Genomic DNA, 20,100 nt, shown 5'->3' with positions numbered 1-20,100 from the left:
TTAGGTGGTTTGGAGGAGAAGGGAGGGCGCCTGCGAAGGAGGGGGAGAGAGAAATAGAGAGAGAGGGAGAGAGAGAGAGAGGCAATTCACGCTGCTTTCTTGCTGCATGACATATTAGTTTAATTAGCTTTTATGTGATACACATTGCCGACGCAGCATGGTGTCCTAGTGTTTTCCTTCACTGGCAAAGTTGCAAATCCCTCCGAGTCTGGTTCCTCGATGAGCAAACATGACAAGACTTGGAAAAAAATGGCTTCTTTGAACATATGTCATCATTACTGTATTCCAGTGGCGGTCCGTGCATTTTCTCGTAGCGCCTTCAACGGGTAAAATCCACTTCCTAGCAGCATTTAGTAATTAAATACAAACACTGGAGCTTAAATACAAACACTGGAGCTTTTCAGATATCAGAACCGGGCCTACAATTGAAATATTATTTAGGAATATATAGCCATATTTTACTCAGCAAAAATCCTTTTTAACTGTACACAATATCCATCCTCCTTTCTTTCTTCCTTGTTTTCTATTCAGATATTTCTAGGCCAGCAGAGAAGGCCTTGAAGGCCCTGACGGCCCGAATACAGTGTACGTATTCACCTTCCGTGTGGTGTGTTAAAATTCAGGCGTGAGGGCCACATGCTGCCCACTTCTTTCTCCGATCGGGCTCTTCCTGTATTTAGTCAAAAGGCAATATTTCCAGGAAGTTGGTAAAAATATCTGTTGTCAAATGTATTTTAAATGCCAGAACTATTTTAGTCAATCAAATGTGTCGCTGTTAGTGTAATGGTGAAGGCAATATTAATTCCTTGTACTTTTTTCCTTACAAATATATTTTTTAATACTGACAATTTATTTTATACTTCTCAAATCTTGATTGGACAAAACAGATGGCACAATCTTGTCTCACGTTCCGTTACAATGACAACAAAGGCAATTCTGATTGGAAGTCTGCCCTCACATGACTAAATATAGCATCAATTATTACATTTAACAACAATTGAAAGATACTACTTTAGAATGTCCTGCCCTTTAAATCTGAGAAATGGGTGTCAAAGAATAATAATTCCGGATGAGTGCACAAGAAACAGGATTTATTTTAAAAATAAAAATGAAAAAAAACACTACAAAAAGGTTGGGTGTGTTTCTGGAAATGAAAATTAGAAGACGTCTTTTAACCTTAATTTTGGGGGTAGTATTATGTTGGAAATCCAGCTATTTTCCATCCATCCGTTTCTCCATGTGATTTGAGCAGGTATCTTCTATATCTGTTTTCCCATTGCGATGCATTTGTTGACAAAACTAAACCGCTGTGCTTTCAAAACCATCTGACCTTTTCACAGGATAAAGTGTGTCGACGCCTCAGAACCTGTACTGAGTCACTGGAAGTACCACGAGGTGTGTTCAGTGCCACCTCAGCTCAACCCCAGGATCAAGGTCATCATTTAGACGAGGCCTGAGGATGCAAACAAAACAGCATCAAGTGTTTGTGGTGAGAGGGCGTGTCTTTCTGTGTGGTGACTGGCTGTGAGAGAAACCTCAATCTCACCACCTCATGTTCTAAATGTCAAAAATTAATCCGATACAATCACCAATCATTAAGGAGCAACGACATATGTGGTTTAAAGTAGAAAAAAAAATACATATTTTAATTTAACATGACACTACCATCTTGTGGACACAGTTAACTAATGCAGGTTTTTCACTTGGATTGCTGAGCAAGGATAGGAATTGTGAAATGTCTCATCTTATCTCATCTCATTTTCTGAACCACTTTATCCTCATTAGGGTCGCGGGGGGTGCTGGAGGCTATTCCAGCTGACTACAGGACAGAGGCGGGGGACACCCTGAATTGGTGGCCAGCCAATCACAGGGCACAAGGAGACAAACAACCATTCACGCTCACACTCATACCTAGGGGCAATTTAGAGTGTCCAATCAGCCTACCATGCATGTCTTTGGAATGTGGGAGGAAACCGGAGTACCTAGAGAAAACCCACGCAGGCCCAGGGAGAACATGCAAACTCCACACAGGTGGACCGACCTGGATTTGAACCCACTGTGAGGCAGACGTGCTAACCACTCAGACAATATATATACATATGGGGCGGCCCGATGGCTGAGTACTATATAATTTCCCACAGTGCTGAAAGGTTTTTTTGCAGTTTGCATAGTTTTTTTTCTCTTAGTGGGCTATATGGGCTCGCCAGAAAACCACATTTCTGCATGAAATCTCATGCACCTGCTTTGTGTTGAGCTGCAAAGCATCGCATAGGCAACACATATTCTTGTCAAGTACTACCAATCTTCTGTTTAGCGCAAGCATTAAAAAAATCTGTCTACTGCTCCACTTTGATGTTCTAATGTTGGAATTGTATTTAAAGAATTCCAAATGAATGAATGAAAACACAAAAAAAGATCCAATTGTAAAAAAATAAAAGATACATATAAATGTTCAGATATAGAACAAATATTTATATTGAACTTTGATGTAAAGTACAGAGACATACATGTCATTGTTTTTTAAAAGTTTTTATAATAAAAATGATTAGTAAGAAAAAGTAATGACATAAGTCAAAACAATTGAGAGGGAAAAAAAAGCAGTGCAGTTTCCTTCTTGAAGATTATTATAATAATGATAAAAATGAAAATAACAATTAAAGATAAGTTGTGCATTTATAGGTCATGTTATTGCTGTGAAAGCCTTTGTAATGGGTTTTATTTCTGGTTCTGATCATTTTATATCCTGAAAAACTAAGAGGATTGAAGGCCGTGGGAGAAAAAAAACAATACTGAAAATAATGGTGGTAAGGGTGATACTGTATCTGGACGTGATGAAATCCCACGCCGTCACATTGTTTGTAATGGGACCGCCGTTCTTCTGGGCTTAGGACGAGGAGGACCATGCTTGTGTGCATCCACTGCTCGAGAGTCCTGTAGGCAAAGACAAATTCACCATTGTTCGCATTTATTCTGGAGAGGAGAGCTAGATAGAAAAGCTGTGTTGACGGTACTCGGTCGTTTGGTCGCCGGTCTTTTGGTCGCCTGGAAGGTTATTGATAATTACCATTGAAATCGTTGCTCAAATTCACTAAATACAAACTGCGAATTATTATTTAGTCATACTTAATGCCCTATTAATTATTAGGCTAAAGAAAAGCTCCAAATTTCCCGGACTTTTATTGTTTTTTGTTGGAGAACTTGTTAAGACCCTGACTGACGTACTTCCTAAGGGGACAACTCATGTACATACAAACTCTTATACACTCACACGTCGGCTCAGTGAAACTACTCAGGGCCATTGTTGGCTTTTATTGATCCGTAGACTGTGTTGTTTTACCTTGTTTTGTCGCCGGTCTTTTGGTCGCCCGTTGTTTGGGTCCGGGCGACCAAAAGACCGGCGACCAAAAGACCGGCGACCAAAAGACGGCGACCAAAAGACCGGCGACCAAAAGACTGGCGACCAATCGACCGCACACGGTGATGACACCCTCCGCTTTTAATCCTGGGACCTGTTATTTTTACACTGACCTGTGTGGCTCTTCTGGGTCCATCCTGAGCTTGGCTTCTTGGAGACCTTCTCTCTCTCCGCTGTTTGCTGCAGTGTTTCTGAGCACCAGTTTGACCACAATGATGTTGCTGATGTGCCCCTTCAGAATTGGTCCATCCCAAACGAAGCTCCTCCTCCTCTGTTCCAATTTAATTCAAACAAATGAACGTTCCAAATACTTGATATACTACTTTACTGGACTTTTATTTGTTACTTTACCTTTCTCTTGCTTTTGTTTTTCCTTTATGGCTCGAATGCAGCAAACAAATAAGATAATGATCAACAACAGAGCCAGGCCTAATAAAGGCAAAAAGTAATATACATTTGGAAGCCATGTTTTTAATATTAAACAATCGATTAGTGAAGCAAATTTACCTCCCAAACTGGCGAGGATGATCACCATGGTCGTAAAATCTTGGCCAAATAATTCATCGGGGAAGATGGATGTACCTTTAATGGTGCCGCAGAGAGAAATGATTATTTTAGAGAAGCGACAGTAAATGTAAGAACAACAGTTTTGCTGTTTGGATAATACTCACTTGAGTCCATGCAATTCTGTTTCACACTTTCACTGCTCATAGAACTGGCTTGATTGGAAACTTTGCATTTGAATAAATCTTGGGTGATCTCACTAGCAACTCGCAGGACAGTGCTTTTTTTTTCTCTGGGCAAAGGATTATCATTCTGAAACCACTGCACAGTGTCATAAGGTGTCTGTGGGTGAAAATATATCTAGTGGTTCAAAGTGTTTTTGTAAAAATATTTTTAAAAAAAATTGGCTACAGAAAATCTACCATGCAAAAGTATCAATACTCAGCCCATCTTATTTATCCAGCTAACATTTAAGTTTGTTGCACAGTATTACCCCAAAATAATTCGAATTGGTGACATGTATTTTTTACATTAACACAGGTTACGAGGAAGTTGTTGTCATGGTATTATTTTTTTTTTGCTATTCCTGTTAGAATTGATGACAATTTTTTGCGTTTACCTTGGTAACTTAAAAGAAAAGCTATTAATTTCAGGTTATAAATCTTTTGAGTATCGATAGAGATGAAAATTAGTATGATTTTATCATCCATAATTGAAAAAGAAGGACATTTTTTGCCCTTGTGATTCTCACATTTCACTGTCGAACAAATACAGCCACTATTATGTTTACAATTGCTTTTAACCCAGTCATAATCCTCTCATCACATTGCATGTATTTCAGCTACAATGAGAAAAGAAAAGTGTGTGTTGGTTCTTACCGGACCAGGAATGCATGTGAATTTCACATTGGGCAAGGCGCATTCCATTTTCAAATCAGGCTTTGGAACAGGATCTGACCAGATATGGAAGATCATTACTTGCACACCAAAACTACTGATAAACTCAAGAAGCTCACATGAAAAACATTTTTTAGGGCACCGAAATGTTGTTATTTTTTAAACGCCAGAAAATCCTTGTCGGGTGTTCACTTGTTTGTTTTAACCATCGATATTAACAAACGTACGGAGGATACATTGATTAATATAACAATTTTCCCATCTAATTATACAATAATTATTCTTCAAATAACCCAATGATGGTGTAATTTGATGTGAGGGGTTTTAAAAAAAAACCTGTGTAAAATGCATGACACTAATGGTTTTGAAACTAAAGCAAAGACAAATGCCATAAAGAACAAGGAAGACAAAATGTACAAGTAGATACGTACCCAGAATACACAAATACAGGGGTTTCTCATTGAGTAAAGATACTCCATATGCATCATAACCCTGAGGTAAATAGAAGCCTTCACTGCTTCTCGTGAGGTCTGTCAGTATAAGAGAACCATTTCCATCAATGTCATCTTGCTTCCCCACAACAATCTTCTTGTCTGGTCTTCGATCAAAGATCTTGGTCTTGTTGTGCTTCCATCTCAGATTCTCCAATATTTTCAGTTCGTGGTTCAGAGGCACAACAAAAGTCCCGCCGACAACGGCGTGGGCGTTACAAGTAACCCGGGCATCTGTGGAACAAAAGAAAATAAGGTAAAGCATATTCAAATGTGTGAATTGTTTAAGAATTGAAAAGTTTTGCAGTGCTTTCTTTTTGTTCCAATGATTCAATCTGCAGATTTTTCAAGTTTACTCACTTTCTGGTCAATTTTTGCCCTTTCTTGTCAATAACCTGACATTTCTTTCTTTACCAAAGCATTTAGGATACAAGTGGATCTGTTGTTTAGTTTATAGTTGTCATAAGGAATGTGTTTTTGGAATTTATAGAAAGATTACAGAATAATACAAACTAAATCAGATTCAAAACAATCTTGTTACTTTTTTTGGGGGGGGGGGGGGGGGACAGAACAACCGCAGAAGAATATTTCCGTAACAGTATCAATAAAAACAGGTAAATAATATTAACTCTCATTACCTTGGCAAAAGCCCCAAACTGAAAACAATACAATTTCAATTATGATAAAGGTATCAAAATGCTATACCTGTTGAGGTCAAACAGCAGCAAAAGAAAAGCAAGGAGACAATTATTGAAGCCGCCATCTTCAGTGTCAGCCTCATGGTAACTACTTTTCAATATGAAGGTTATTTCCTGTCAAAGCTGTGAGCACCTCATTTCTCACTGTTGAATTTGTGTCAACGGAAGTGTTCGAGGGGGGCCTCTTTTTTTTTTTCAAATGACAAAAAAAGCAATACACTTTTACACATACCTATTTTATTCTAATTTTTTTACAGCATTCTTATAGATTTATGCGTTCCAGCACATGACTGTCAGAATGTTCATGATCCCCCCCCCACCCACCTGCTCAACAGCCAAGCCTTTAACAACATTTGACTAAACTAAATGGCTGACATACATAATAAAAGAGCCTATCTATTACCGTCATAAAAGGGCAAGCTGTTTTTGTTTTACTTGAACTAAATTTTTGATGTTCAGAAATGTTAACTGTTTCACAGTTTTAGTTTTGTTAGCCCATTTCTTTTTATCAAAATGTACCGTCAGAACTTTTTCAGTCTATTAATGGACACTATTTAAATTAATTTTGCAAGTGTGCCCGATAAAATACAGTGCAGACTTAAGAGAGCAAATTCAATCTAGCTGCCCAACATGAATCAATCATGTATAATTTGTAGAAGCATTATTTGAAGACAGAATTTAGATGGGCGGCCCGGCGACTGAGTGGTTAGCGCATCGGTATCACAGTGGGAGACCTGGGTTCAAATCCAGGTCGGTCCACCTGAGTGGACCCGGGCCTGTATGGGTTTTCCCTGGGTACTCCGGGTTCCTCCCACATTCCAAAGACATGCCTGGTAGGCTGATTGGGGACTATAAATTGCCTCTAGGTATGAGTGTGATCGAATGGTTGTTTGTCTCCTTGTGCCCTGCGATTGGCTGGCTCTTTAAATATTAGGACATGCTTTATAGCACTGCAGAGTGCAGCTCGATAGAGTTCATAAATATACAATGACTTTAATATTATTGTTACACTTGTAAGTTGCTGCGGTTACTTTGCAGTGTTAAAATGTTACGAGGTGAAATACACCTGCTTTTGTGCATGTTTCCTGGTTCTAATCAACTTGGTATTGGAACAGTTGCCTAGGTCACTGTTTTTGTTATCATGAGACTAAAATGAAATAAGAAGTGCGTCATTTGCACGTTGAGTGATAGTGGAGGAGTAACAGAAAATCCGTAAAAAAATGACCTCCTTGAAAACTTATCCATTAATTCAATTGATTGTGAATTTTGTTATTCAGCTCCAGGGATGTGAACAGTCTAGAGAAGATTAAATTAAGTTAAACTGAGTAGTTTTCTAGCCTTAGTTAAGTTAGCAGTACTAATAGCTTCAAAGCAGTGCTGATACTGGCATCCAAAAGTCCATAAATATGAATTTGCGCTGGCCTAGGGGGATAATCTGGTTGGGGAGCTCTCCACATTGTTGTCTAAATCTGGAAAACACTGAGAGGGAAAGGGTGACGTGAGCGATTGGGGAAAGGGTTATGGGGGCGTAATGGACAGATTCTGAACTGGAGAGGAAATGCGTGTGAAGCTGCCAACAGCAGCGGTAGGTCTTCCAGAGTAAACACAGATGATGGGGTGAAGTCTTCTTGACCCTTTTCTATACTTCACTGGACAAAAACATGAAAACAAGGGGGTTGGAAAATACCTATCCCATGCTTGTTGACATACACACTATACCACATGTGTCAAAGTGGCGGCCCGGGGGCCAAATCTGGCCCGCCGCATCATTTTGTGTGGCCCAGGAAAGTAAATCATGAGTGCTGACTTTCTGTTTTAGGATCAAATTAAAATGAAGAGTATAGATGTATATTAAATTTCCTGATTTTCCCCCTTTTAAATCAATAGTTGTAATTTATTAATCATTTTTTTCTGTGTTTTTAGTTCAAAAATCATTGTGTAAAATCTAAAAATATATAAAAAAGCTAAAATAAACATTGTTTTAGATCTATAAAAAACTGAATATTTAGGACTTTTAATCCAGTTCTTTTAATGCATTTATTAAAAAAAAAAAATTATATCTGAAATGGTCCGGCCCACATGAAATCGAGTTGACGTTAACGCGGGCCGCGGACCAACCCGAGTCCGACACCCTTGCACTATACTGAACCTTTCATCAAAAATAATACTCAGACACCAGGTCCTAAAATAGCAGATGCACTCATGACAGTAGATAAGACATTGACCATTCCATGTTGTGCCACTATAGTGTGTAAATGTTTCTAACCGATTTTAGCTATGGGTGAGAGCAGTGTGAAAATATATGATAACTATGTGAAATAAAGGCATTTTAGGCCGTTCAAACAAAAAAAATGTATTGGTGACCTTTGACTTTGCCACAGCACTGCATGCCTACTTTTATCTCCTCTTCAATGTTGGAGGATATGACTCGCTGGTATGCCAGAGAAGTGGTTTCTTTCTGTCTCTCATCCTCTTGCCCTCGTTTTGGGTCAGTCATCTTTTCACCATGTAAGGCTACAAGGCTGTACTGCTCCTGGAAAAAAAAGCAAGACAAGAAGAACTCTCATTCTTTTCAAAAAGAGTTAAAAACAGAATGCCTGTGAGCTGCATTTGCCTTAACAATCGTAGGAATACTAAACTTCCGTGCCAATTCATATCTGCCTGTATTCTTTTAAATGATGAATACACGGCAGCAAATTCCATTTAGTTCTTGTCTTCACACACTTTCTCATTGCGGCCTGGACTGACTAAGACTCTGCTGAGAAAACATTTGGATTATCTTTAATTCACACTGCACAGACGCTTAACATTTGTGTTTGTCTTCCTTAATTCTTCTTCAACACCGACTGGATTTCCCCAGAGGAGGATGGAAAATGTCATGTCCAGTCAAATCTTTAGGAAGGCAACAATAGCAAATGTCATTGTTTGTGTGTGTCTGGGGGTAATTACGGCATTCAGCAATTGAGAGTTTATTTACAATAACTTTCAGCCTAATTAAATATTGAGATTTTTACAAATAAATGTGTTAGTTCAATTTGGTGGTTGTGGCTGAGCGCTTTAATGACCAATGCCCACATGCATACACACTGTATACTGCATTCATTTATAGAGTCCCCTCATAATCTCATCTCATCTCATTTTTTGAATCGCTTTATCCTCATTAGGGTCGTGGGGGGTGCTGGATCCCATCCCAGCTGTCTCCGGGCCAGAGGCGGGGGGCAAGGAGACGACCATGCACACTCACACCCATACCTAGGGGCAATTTAGAGTGTCCAATCAGCCTACCTTGCATGTTTTTGGAATGTGGGAGGAAACCGGAAAACCCGGAGGAAACCCACGCATGGAGAACATGCAAACTCCACACAGATGGACATGACCTGGATTTGAACCCAGGATCCCAGAGCTGTGAGGCCGACGAGCTAACCACTCGCTCGACCGGGCCGCCCCTCCCCTCATAATTTTGTCTAAAAAAGTCAAAAAGTTTTTTTTGTCAGGGTTTTGTGAGCCTCAATGTGTTCACTTCGTTACTGTTTTTCTCTGTTTCTCTCTCTCTCTCTCTCTCTCTCTCTCTCTCTCACTCACTCACTCACTCCTCTCTCTCTCTCTGCCCTTCTCTCTCACTCTCTCTCTGTTTACAGCTTTGAATATCTGACATTTGTTCTCCCCTCAAACACCAGTCAGACCTGCTTTCATCTCAAAGGTAAGAAGCAACATTCTTAATGAGTTATGTGAAAATATGAAAGTGTTGGAGGGTTGTGCTTTGCATCACTTACGTAAGCACATCTTCATATAAACACTTAAGTGTTGTTACTTATACTTAATTTATTAACATTCAATAGGAAAGTTTCACCAAATAATGCAGATATAACTCAATTAATTCAGGGGTTTGGTTGAGTCTGTTGATGAAAAATATAGTTCATAAAATATTCACAAATATGTAGAAATGTACTGCATCCCACCAAGAGATTTTCTTTCCCTTTTTAGTGCATTGGTTATTGATGAACTAAACAAGGTAATTTTTAGAGAAACTTCAATGATGTAGTGCAAACTTTAAACAAAAAAACTCTAAATCTCTGAGTGTCATTCTGAACTATTATGACACATCCCTTTGGACTTCATTTGCGAGAGCAGTTATACCCGACGCTATGGCAAGTGAGAGACTTCGTAGGAGCAATTATTCATTGCTAAATCACAACCGATGCGTATCAATTCATTGGCTTACAAAGAAAGCTCGGTGATCTCCATTATCAAGGAACTGCCATCTTTAACGGATAAAATAAATAGTTTCCTCCATGGCTACTCCATTGTCACTTTGGCTCATCTTTGTATGCCATGTCAAGTTTCCATAGCAGCTGAAACCCAATTTGACAGGAACTATGAATGAGTCTAAAGCAAGGGTGTCAGACTCGGGTTGGTTCGCGGGCCGCTTTAACGTCAACTTGATTTCACATGGGCCGGACCATTTTAGATATAATATTTAGATTTTTTTAAATAAGTGGATTAAAAGAACTGGATTAAAAGCTCTGAATATTCAGTTTTTTATAGATCTAAAACAATGTTTATTTTAGCTTTTTTAAAACATATTTTTAGATTTTACAAAATGATTTTGTAACTAAAAACACAGAAAAAAAAGATTAAAAAATTACAATTATTGATTTAAAAGGGGGGAAATCAGGAAATTTAATATACATCTATACCAAGGGTGTCAGACTCGGGTTGGTTCACGGGCCGCTTTAACGTCAACTTGATTTCACGTGGGCTGGACCATTTTAGATATAATATTTAGATTATTTTTTTTATAAATTGATTAAAAGCCCTGAATATTCAGTTTTTTATAGATCTAAAACAATGTTTATTTTAGCTTTTTAATATATTTTTAGATTTTACAAAATGATTTTGAACTAAAAACACCGAAAAAAATTGATTAAAAATTACAATTATTGATTTAAAACTGGGAAAATCAGGAAATTTAATATACATCTATACTCTTCATTTTAATTTGATCCTAAACCAGAAAGTCGGCACTCATGATTTACTTTCCCGGGCCACACAAAATGATGCGGCGGGCCAGATTTGGCCCCCAGGCCGCCACTTTGACACATGGTCTAAAGTGAAAGAATGTTTGCGCAAGGCAGTGGCGCTCAACAGCTGCTATCAGTCACACACATTTTGAAGCGTACTCCACTTGCAGTTACAGGACATCACCAGTAGAGTAAAAGTCCATCTCGGCTCTAGGCTGTTAAAGGGTTAGGCTATCCTAACTTTTCAAGTTCTTGGAGGAGCCTGAGATTGCTTTTGCGGACATAATTGACTGCGCATTCCAAGCAGAGCAACACTTTTTTGTACTTTCACATGCAGCCACATGACGCATCACAGCTACGCTGGAGTGATGCCATGTGAAGAGGGCTAACAATAGCTGTTTGTGTACAGTCTCGCTTGCCAATTGGATGGGAGAATGTCTCTTTTTTTCCTCCTGAAATGGACCTGAAAGAACCCAGAAAACAAAAACAAAAATCCATAACACTTAAAACGGTCTTAAAATTAGCATGGAAGGGACTGCAATAATGTAATTTTCAATGACAAAAACAACTTGGTAACTAAAATCTCATTATCTTGTACTCTTTTATGGTTATTTCATTCAAAACAAGCCATCTAGGGACACTCACTTTTTTCTGCAATTCTGGTTGTGACGTCACAAACATAATTAAAAATAATTCCTAGTTTTCTAACACATAGTAGCCGAAAAAGGAAGACATATGAGGATCTACTTTGACTATTAAGCATTTTCTTTCCCTTTTTTCTCAGTGGATTTGTGTCATAAATGCGGTTTTCTATCATTATATGGCCACATGCAATACCATTTCATAAAACCTTTTTGTGTATAAGCTTGCTGATTCTTCTGGCAGAGTGGCGTTATCATACAAATAATGGCTTCAGCTGCATCAAGGCCAAATATAGTGCAGACAGCTAGTGGCGACAAGGAGATGACTTGCTGAAAAATGACGATTTAAAATCTACCTAGTCTAGACGACAGCTAAAATTAGCCGAGGCCCCTGAAAGCTTCTTGTATTTACTGTCAACACTGAACTATTTTCACTCATTAGCAGTGAAAAACCGAGGATTAATTGTACATTGTTCTACATGGGAACAGCTGACAATCTGAATGTGGCTCTGCATACACACTCAGATGAATTGATGTTGTCACTTCTCTGGGGTCGCAATTCGATTGCTGTTTAGACCAACAATTTACATGTGGAAGACTTTAAAGGAGGAAAAATGAAGAACTGGATTAAGGACAGCAAATTGGATTGGATAACTTTATTCATCCCGTATTCGGGAAATTTCGTTGTCACAGTAGCAAGAGCGTGAGGATGCAGAAATAGGAAAGGCATTTTAGACATAAATAGATAGGTAATAAGCAAGTTAATAAATAAATACATGAATAAATATATAAATAAATAAGCGTGTTGCTGAAATATATATATATATAGTATATATGTATATGTCTATATACATATACATATATATACTGTATATATACATACATATATGTACATATACATATATATATATACATACACATATATACATATATATACATACATATATACATACATACATATATATACATACATATATACATACATACATATATATACATACATATATATATATACATACATATACATATATATACATACATATACATATACATACATACATATACATATATATATATATATATATATATATATATATATATATATATATATATATACATACAAATGATATATCAATAAATATAAATATACAAAAAAATATAAATGTATTATTACTTAAATAATCCAAGTGTTCCATAGATTGTTGTTTTCTCTCTTTGGGGTTGTTGGTGCAGAGCATACCAACACACTTAAAGACTAATCTTTGAAGAAGTGCGGCTGTAAGAGGCGTTAACATGTCGAGCGATAATCAGGGACTCAAGAGTTCAGGAGTGGAAGAAACAAATCAGAACGATAAAAATACAGTAGGGGCCTATCGAAATATTCCGAAGCTCACTACCTAGTAAAAATAACAAAGGACTTAGTGCAGGTGCCACACAAATGCAAGATGGTGGCTATTAGCAGCAGCTGCTAATACAAAAGCATGGTCACCTTGTGGGATTGGCACTGTTCAGAGGAAAGTCCCGCATCAAATCATAAAAGGGATTTAAAGGCGGTGTTGAAAGACATTTAAAATGTCATCCCATGTGCTCGCATTCATCTTCCATCAAGCTCAACGCGCGACAGGCCTTTTGGCTCGCGACCGTGGTGGAGAAATGTGTCAAAAAGCCGCCGCGACTTTGAGTTCACATTGTTGTCATGACATCGATGCTGCCGCTCCTGCTGGTCTGGGTGAACGCATCATCGGACCTCAACTGGCGCCTCCGGGCAGTTCTCTTATCATCGCACCATGTGGAGGCCGTGCGATTATAATGTAGAAAGTAGTGGAGGGCGCTGGAGTAATACACTTGAGTGCTAACCTTCATCAAGGGCAAAGAGCCTATTAGAGTAGAGTCATTCAGCTTGAATGCTTGCTTAATTGAGAACAGTCGTTGAAACAGACTGGTAGAGATGGTGGCAATTTTTCAATATTGGTTATCTGTATTTCTGTTCTTGAGAACTTCATCGGTGTCAGACAAGGTACTACACATGCTCCCCTACTTACGAACATTCGAGTTACGAACAACGGTACATACGAACATGTCTGCGCATATGGCATATGTCGAAAAATGTTCAGAAAGAGATGCTGTAAGTTAGATTTTGTATTGCGCGCCTTTTTCCGAGTAGTGCTTCTTTCCGCCGCTAATACCGACGCTTGGCGCTATGAGAGGGAGGAGGCTCAGCAGCGTGTCGAGGAGGAGGAGGAAGAAACGCCTGTCCCCATGAAGAAATTCGCTCATAGATAAAGCCATCGCACTCTTCGAGCAGCAAGACCCAAATATTGAACGTTGCACAAAGGTTGCAAATCAATTGAATGATGCCATACAGTGCTACCTCATCATTTATGATGAAGAAAAGAAGAAAACTGTGCAATTGTCGTTAGATCGCTTCTTTCGGCCAGTTTCTAGTAAATCCTCCAAGGAAGATACTCATCAACCCTCATCTTCTTCTCCTCGACCCTCAACTTCTTCCTACATTGAAGTTACGGAGGAGGAAGTAACTTTTGAAGCCCATTCCAGCGACGACGAAGACCGTCTCATGATATAAAATCCTCCTCCTCCTCCTCCTCCTCCTCCTCCTCCTCCTCCTCCTCCTCCTCCTCCTCCATCATCATCTCCTTAAGCTTCGAGTACATCTTCCAAAAGTTAAACTTCATTTTATTTATCTTATTATGTACATATACATACTGTGTGTTACTTATACAAGCCTTAAACATACTTATATAAACCTTCAATATACTTATATAGGCCTTAAACATAAATTATAATACAAAATATAGCACTGAAGCAACTTACGAACAAATTCACCTTACGAACAATCGCTCGGAACGTAACTCGTTCGTAAGTAGGGGAGCGTCTGTATATTCGAATTCAAAAGCTGTCATCTGGCCAAGTCGGGTCGAATTCCTCGGATGTGTTCCGCTCATTTCATTGAGTCGTAAGTATATGGTACAAATAGTGTGAAAAAATGAAGGTATCATACAAGCACAATTTTGATGGAATTTTGTCAAAAATAGAACAATCATTGAAAAATAAAAAAATAAAATGCATTTGAAAGGTTAATGTTATAGCTTTGAAATGGTTACATTTTTGTGAATGGTCAGATGAAACTTGAAAACATTAGATAGGACAGAAGGGGTTTAGGAAATTTAGTAAGTTGGTTGGTAACTTGGTTATAGTAGCTATGTTTCTATACCATTAGCTGACTTTCTACTAAAACATGTTTAAAAATGTGTGCTAATTTGTTTTCAAGTAAGGCGGTGCATTTGCTACTTACCTAAGCACAACGACAACAACAAAAGCAGGCCAAATGACACTTTTTCACGTTTTCTTTACCTGCAGGAGAAAGAAACGTTCCTTTGGCATCACCAGAACTACTCACATCCAGCAAAATCTTCATGTCCTGAGTCCTTCTTGCAGTCTCAGTGTCTCAACTCCAGCATCTTTTCAGCTATAAAAGAGAGCCTCAGTCCAAACATGGAGCGTGTCCAGCACATGACCAAGTCAGCCATCCGCCGCGCTTCCCAAATCGAGGTGACTCCGCAGGCCAAGAGGAACCTGCAGGAGCTCTTTGTCAACTTCACCCTCATCCTCATCTGCCTTCTTCTCATCTACATCATCGTCCTGCTGAGCAGCTGATGTTGCGGCGGTGACCCGGCACCCTCACACTTCACTTGCTCACATCATGTTTGACTGCATGTCTCCCTACTGCTGCCCCTTGTTTCACCACAACTTGGTGCAATTTTTTGGAAACTGAAAACATGAGCGAGCTACGCTAAACACCGGTCGGCAGTATAGAGTTGGACATTTTATACATTTACCAGAAAGATTGTGTCACGTTTACTTTAAAACATAACCAATGTGTGACACTCACAGCAACTCAAGACTTCCACAGGTTGGTTGACGTCTCACTCTTATATTCTGAAAACAAAAGATCAAATCATTGCTTGTTGTGCACTGTTTAATAAACACAAAGAAACCATGATTATGATTGAGAAGATTTGCCGTTTCTTTATATTCAGCAGGAAATTGTCAAGAGATGTAATTTTCAGTGAGAGACATACAGAAATTAAGGCCATTTACAATAGAAAAGGGAGAAACAATGACTAAAATAGAGAGGATTTAGCTTCTTCCAGCATTTAACTTCAATTATTTGTAAACTCAGCCTCTTAAATGTGCTATTGGACAATGATTTGTGAATTGTGGTCAAATTAATGGCCTTTGACTGCAAAAGTCCAAACCAAAACATGTTGAAGATTAGCATTTCTGCTTTATAAAATAAAATACACCTTATATAAAATCAGTAAAGTGCGATTTGACATGAAAGTAGCTTTGCCTGTTAAATGTTGTATTGACGGATTCACATCTTTTTGCATTTTTTAGTCACATTTTTAAAATTAGACTAAGACCAAGCCTAAAACACGGCCGAAAATTGTAATGTTCTCTCGCATAATCTGACTTTTCAAACTTCAGCCTACAGAATAAAACAAACAATACTCAGGTAATTATTTTCTTTCTTGCCTAAAAGTAATCTCTCAAAACAAGACATTACACAAAAGCCAAAGTTCACAACCAGATGGTTACTGTTTAATAACATACAACAGAAATGATATAAATATAAACATTGTTATAATTGTTGTACATTTACATCAAGACAAACAAACGTTTATATGACACAAGGTTGATCATCCGCTTTCACCCCTGTTTAAAGTAGAGCAGCACCATTGTCTCTCTTCAGTATGACAACGGGAGTTCAAAGTGAAATGAAGCAAGCCTTGGACAGTACTTTATATAACACCACATAAATAAAAGACTCCATTTACCCAAAGGAGTTGCTATTTATGGTTCACTGGCGGCCAACCGGTGGCAGTGTTCGATCATTTTCCATGAGTTGCTCCTCAGCTGTTATGAGACTTTCGCAGGACTCAGCGTCAGATGCTCACAAAAGTGAATAAATACTATATCGTATACGGCCAATGAAGTATTAGCTTTTTTGGTGATTCGAACGTTAAGTGGGAGATGTTAGGGCGGCAGTGGTGAACTCAAAGTTTTAATTACGGCAGTGGCTCTTTAGCCGGTAACCGCTCAAATAGTCTCAGGGGCTATTTAGCCGGTAACCGGTCAAATAGCCTATATGGCCCCATATGGCTATTTAGCCGGTAAGAATTCTGTGTGGTGTAAATAGTAAGAAACTACGCCTACGGAGCCACTGCCTAAATAATAGTCATTAAATCCCTATTCACCTAATGTTAAAATCTATTAATTGGCAATAACACATCAAATTTCAATAAGATTGCTTGAATGGTTTAGAAAATCCCCTATTCACTCAATGTTAAATAATAGTCATTCACCCAATTAGCATGCAATGGATAGATTTTAACATTAGGTGAATAGGGATTTAATGACTATTATGTATTTAACATTGAGTGAATAGGGGATTTTCTAAACCATTCAACCAATCTTATTGAAATTTGATGTGTTATTGTCAATTGATAGATTTTAACATTAGGTGAATAGGGATTTAATGACTATTATTTAGGCAGTGGCTCCGTAGCCGTAGTTTCTTACTATTTACCCCACACAGAATTCTTACTAAATAGGCATATGGGGCCATATAGGCTATTTGACCGGTTACCGGCTAAGGAGCCACTGCCTTTAATTACAGTACTTTTGTTGGAAGACGATGGATGTCAGTACGAGATACAAAACTTAAATAGAATTGTTTGAAAAAAATATATACGCACAGGTAAACAGAAAATACAAGCGGTAAAAGTGATTTTGATTATCCTCCCTAACTCTTGAAGTCAGTGCATGGTTATAGTTGGTGTCAGTGACCTCTGTGCACAATTAAAAACATTCAACCACAACAGAGAATTACATGGATAAATACGAAAATGTTAGTTGTGCATTTTGCTATGAACAAAGTCAGAAAACAACGTTTTAACCCCCTATCCACATTGAAATGAAAAGTAAAAAAATAAGTGCAATTTGATGCAAATAAGTAATATAAGAATAAAAGCTTAATGGCATCAACAGCTCAGTGTTCTCATCACAGTGTGCAAAGTGGAGTGAACCAACCGTGGTTCAGTATAGGGCTGTATGAAACAATACAATCAGCTTTTTATTATTATTGTTTGTTTTTCCTATGTTGAACCAACAATTCAAATGAAAGACGTCATTTTAAAAAGCGCAACGACACCCGGGAAGAGATTCACATCCGAAATGTGACATTGGTAAAGATACATTCTTAGTTTCCATTTCTGTTTTGTCAGCTTAAAAAGAAACTTTTCTCATCCTTCTAAGCCTTGTTGCTACTTTGCTACAAAAATGAAAAAAACAACAACAACAAAAAAACTAATCAGATGAAAGATGTCGGAAATGAGCTAACAGTGACAGTGTAGGGATAGTGATTGGACATATTCAAGTTTTCAATGTGTCAACCAATGTATTGCACCCTTAAATTTAGAAAGGTCCAGTCTTTATTTACGGATTTATAGTATTTTCTTTTTAACTTTGAAGAAAAGGGAAAATAAGGTTGTAGTTGCTAGCAAGTTGAACTCAAATTGCCAATTGCATATGCATGCAGTACTATGGTACTCGGACGTTTGGTCAGCGGACGTTTGGTCAGCGGACGTTTGGTCGCCCGGACGTTTGGTCGCCCGGACGTTTGGTCGCCCGGACGTATGGTCGCCCGGACGTTTGGTCGCCCCGACGTTTGGTCGCCCCGACATTTGGTCGCCGGACATTTGACAACGTGACAGTTTACTGTTGAAACCAGCTCTCAAAATTATATTCATGAGAGAGAGTTTAATATCTAAATATCTACTGTTGAAACCAGCTCTCAAAATTATATTCACCCGGGCGACCAAACTTCCGGCGACCAAACGTCCGGGCGACCAAACGTCCGGCGACCAAACGTCCGGTCACGCAGTACGATATATGGAAAAAGAAATTAAAAAGAGAGTAAGAGAGTAATGATGAACCAATAGCTCGATGCAATCTAAAAGTTGACCATTAGATTGCACAAAAAAATAATACCATTCCTTTCATATCACTCTTTGTGATGTATTGTGAAAATGAAAATATGTCTAAACGGAGTCAATATGAGCAACGTTTTTCTAATGATGAACTGCTCTTTTCGAAAAAATAGGCTGTCTGGGCAAATGATGATCATGCAGTTGGAAACTGTGCAGGATATCAAATGAACATCATGTCATTTGACATGAAAATAATAATTCCCTGGAACTCTTCAAGTTTTTTTTTCTTTTTTAAATGGACAGTACTAAAAAAGAATCCATGGTGATATTTCACGTGAGCAACAGCGGCATTACAAGAGTGATTTTCTTTTCGCATGCTTTATGGTCTGTAGTGCAGGCAGAGACACAAACAAAGCAAATATAAGTTTAATGCTTCTTCTGTGCAACCAGATCATTCAGCACGGGGTGCTTCATTGCCAATTTCCCCCAGTAGAACATCTTCTTTAGATGTCTCTGGTCTGGTGACGGACCACTAATGAGCAGTTTTTCATGATATTAAAAAGATTGGAATTGGAAAAGAGCCCCTTTATCACTGGCTCCCGTTTCCCAGATTGCCGAGGTGCCTCACAGTGAGCTCGGAGGTTGCACGGAATTTGCACAGTCAATGCAATGAGACAAATAGCTACAATTGGGACTGAGGAGGTCTGAACCGGAATAGAAAGACCAAAATCTGTGTATCAAACTAGATTTCTTAACATAAGAAATAAGGACAAATAAAACTTTGACTGCTGCGATTGTACTAGAATGTTTTTATTCTTGCTGAATTGAATTGTTCCCCAAATGTAGTTGTGTGTCTCATTGCATTCCCGCGGAGCAGAATTGCGTTTAACCATCAGAAAGAGAAGCAGTGAGCATACGGCTCCTCTTTTTTGGCAGCGAAATCTTTGCTTTTTCCTCCTTCCTTTGCTTTGCAGTCTGACGGTTCTGCGTTTGCCTCATGAAGGCTACGGAAGGGAATAAAAACATCTGTTAAAATGACTCCGATTGGTGACGCTGTGTCGCTTTGATAAAAATAGAAAGATGCGCATGTCTTCAAATCGGTGGCATCAGAGGCACTACATTACATGCTACGCATGCATCGAGCTGGCACAACACTTCACTTTCGCATTCGTTAATGCAATAGTAACACATACACAGTGTGGGACTCCATTTTAAAATGATCCAACATTACAAACATGCCATAAAAACACACCACAAAAGCACATTTATTAAGAAACTTACATGTCCACGGATATAACCTATTAGTGCAAAATCATGTCGTAATTTAGCAGATTAAATATCCTACACCCATGTACTTGTATTTTAATGTTATTTTTCTCCTCTTTGTGATGAGTTATATCGATTATACTACGGTGTTAGTC

General features: G+C 38.4%; 3 protein-coding genes and 1 long non-coding RNA gene across 7 annotated transcripts in view; 1 reads left to right on the top strand and 3 right to left on the bottom strand.

Moving 5' to 3' along the window:
• Nucleotides 1-2,513: 2,513 nt before the first annotated feature.
• LOC144083736 (uncharacterized) lies at nucleotides 2,514-6,088 on the bottom strand. Of its 2 annotated transcripts, XM_077611779.1 has the most exons (8): nucleotides 6,012-6,088; nucleotides 5,247-5,540; nucleotides 4,798-4,871; nucleotides 4,087-4,261; nucleotides 3,923-3,997; nucleotides 3,767-3,844; nucleotides 3,529-3,686; nucleotides 2,514-2,931 (listed from the first exon to the last, which is right to left on the bottom strand). In XM_077611779.1, the coding sequence occupies exons 1-8, from the start codon at nucleotides 6,085-6,087 to the stop codon at nucleotides 2,848-2,850; spliced, it is 1,014 nt and encodes a 337-aa protein (XP_077467905.1). In that variant the 5' UTR covers nucleotide 6,088; the 3' UTR covers nucleotides 2,514-2,847. The 2 variants fall into 2 exon arrangements, with proteins under 2 accessions (XP_077467905.1, XP_077467897.1); XM_077611771.1 differs by having other exon boundaries at nucleotides 3,767-3,997.
• Nucleotides 6,089-9,588: 3,500 nt separating this feature from the next.
• On the top strand, nucleotides 9,589-15,687 carry pln2 (phospholamban 2). Its single transcript, XM_077611792.1, has 2 exons — nucleotides 9,589-9,704; nucleotides 15,045-15,687. Exon 2 carries the CDS (start codon nucleotides 15,180-15,182, stop codon nucleotides 15,339-15,341), a length of 162 nt encoding a protein of 53 aa, XP_077467918.1. The 5' UTR covers nucleotides 9,589-9,704; nucleotides 15,045-15,179; the 3' UTR covers nucleotides 15,342-15,687.
• The window catches only part of LOC144083712 (protein FAM184A-like), a 32,562-nt gene continuing 27,982 nt past the window's right edge, over nucleotides 15,521-20,100 (bottom strand). For 2 of the 3 annotated variants that reach the window (XM_077611750.1, XM_077611763.1), the window contains one exon: nucleotides 18,626-19,683. In XM_077611750.1, the coding sequence (XP_077467876.1) occupies nucleotides 19,675-19,683 (9 nt within the window). In that variant the 3' untranslated portion in view covers nucleotides 18,626-19,674. Of the gene's footprint in view, nucleotides 15,624-18,625; nucleotides 19,684-20,100 lie in introns of those variants that run through there. The other variant, XM_077611759.1, reaches the window with a different exon arrangement.
• Nucleotides 16,263-18,346, bottom strand: LOC144083755 (uncharacterized). Its single transcript, XR_013303620.1, has 2 exons — nucleotides 17,371-18,346; nucleotides 16,263-16,768 (listed from the first exon to the last, which is right to left on the bottom strand). It is a non-coding gene; the product is annotated as an uncharacterized LOC144083755 (long non-coding RNA).

The sequence above is a fragment of the Stigmatopora argus genome, chromosome 1 (genome assembly GCF_051989625.1).
Source record: "Stigmatopora argus isolate UIUO_Sarg chromosome 1, RoL_Sarg_1.0, whole genome shotgun sequence".
Lineage (NCBI taxonomy): Eukaryota > Metazoa > Chordata > Actinopteri > Syngnathiformes > Syngnathidae > Stigmatopora > Stigmatopora argus.
This window is presented reverse-complemented; position numbering and strand designations above follow the sequence as displayed.

Coding starts and splice junctions, on each gene's coding strand:
- LOC144083736 (XM_077611771.1), bottom strand. CDS start 6,087: ATGAGGCTGACACTGAAGATGGCGGCTTCAATAATTGTCTCCTTGCTT. Junction 4,872..5,246: donor CCTGTATTTGTGTATTCTGG/GTACGTATCTAC, acceptor ATATCTGGTCAG/ATCCTGTTCCAAAGCCTGAT. Junction 3,687..3,766: donor AAAACAAAAGCAAGAGAAAG/GTAAAGTAACAA, acceptor AAATTGGAACAG/AGGAGGAGGAGCTTCGTTTG.
- pln2 (XM_077611792.1), top strand. CDS start 15,180: ATGGAGCGTGTCCAGCACATGACCAAGTCAGCCATCCGCCGCGCTTCC.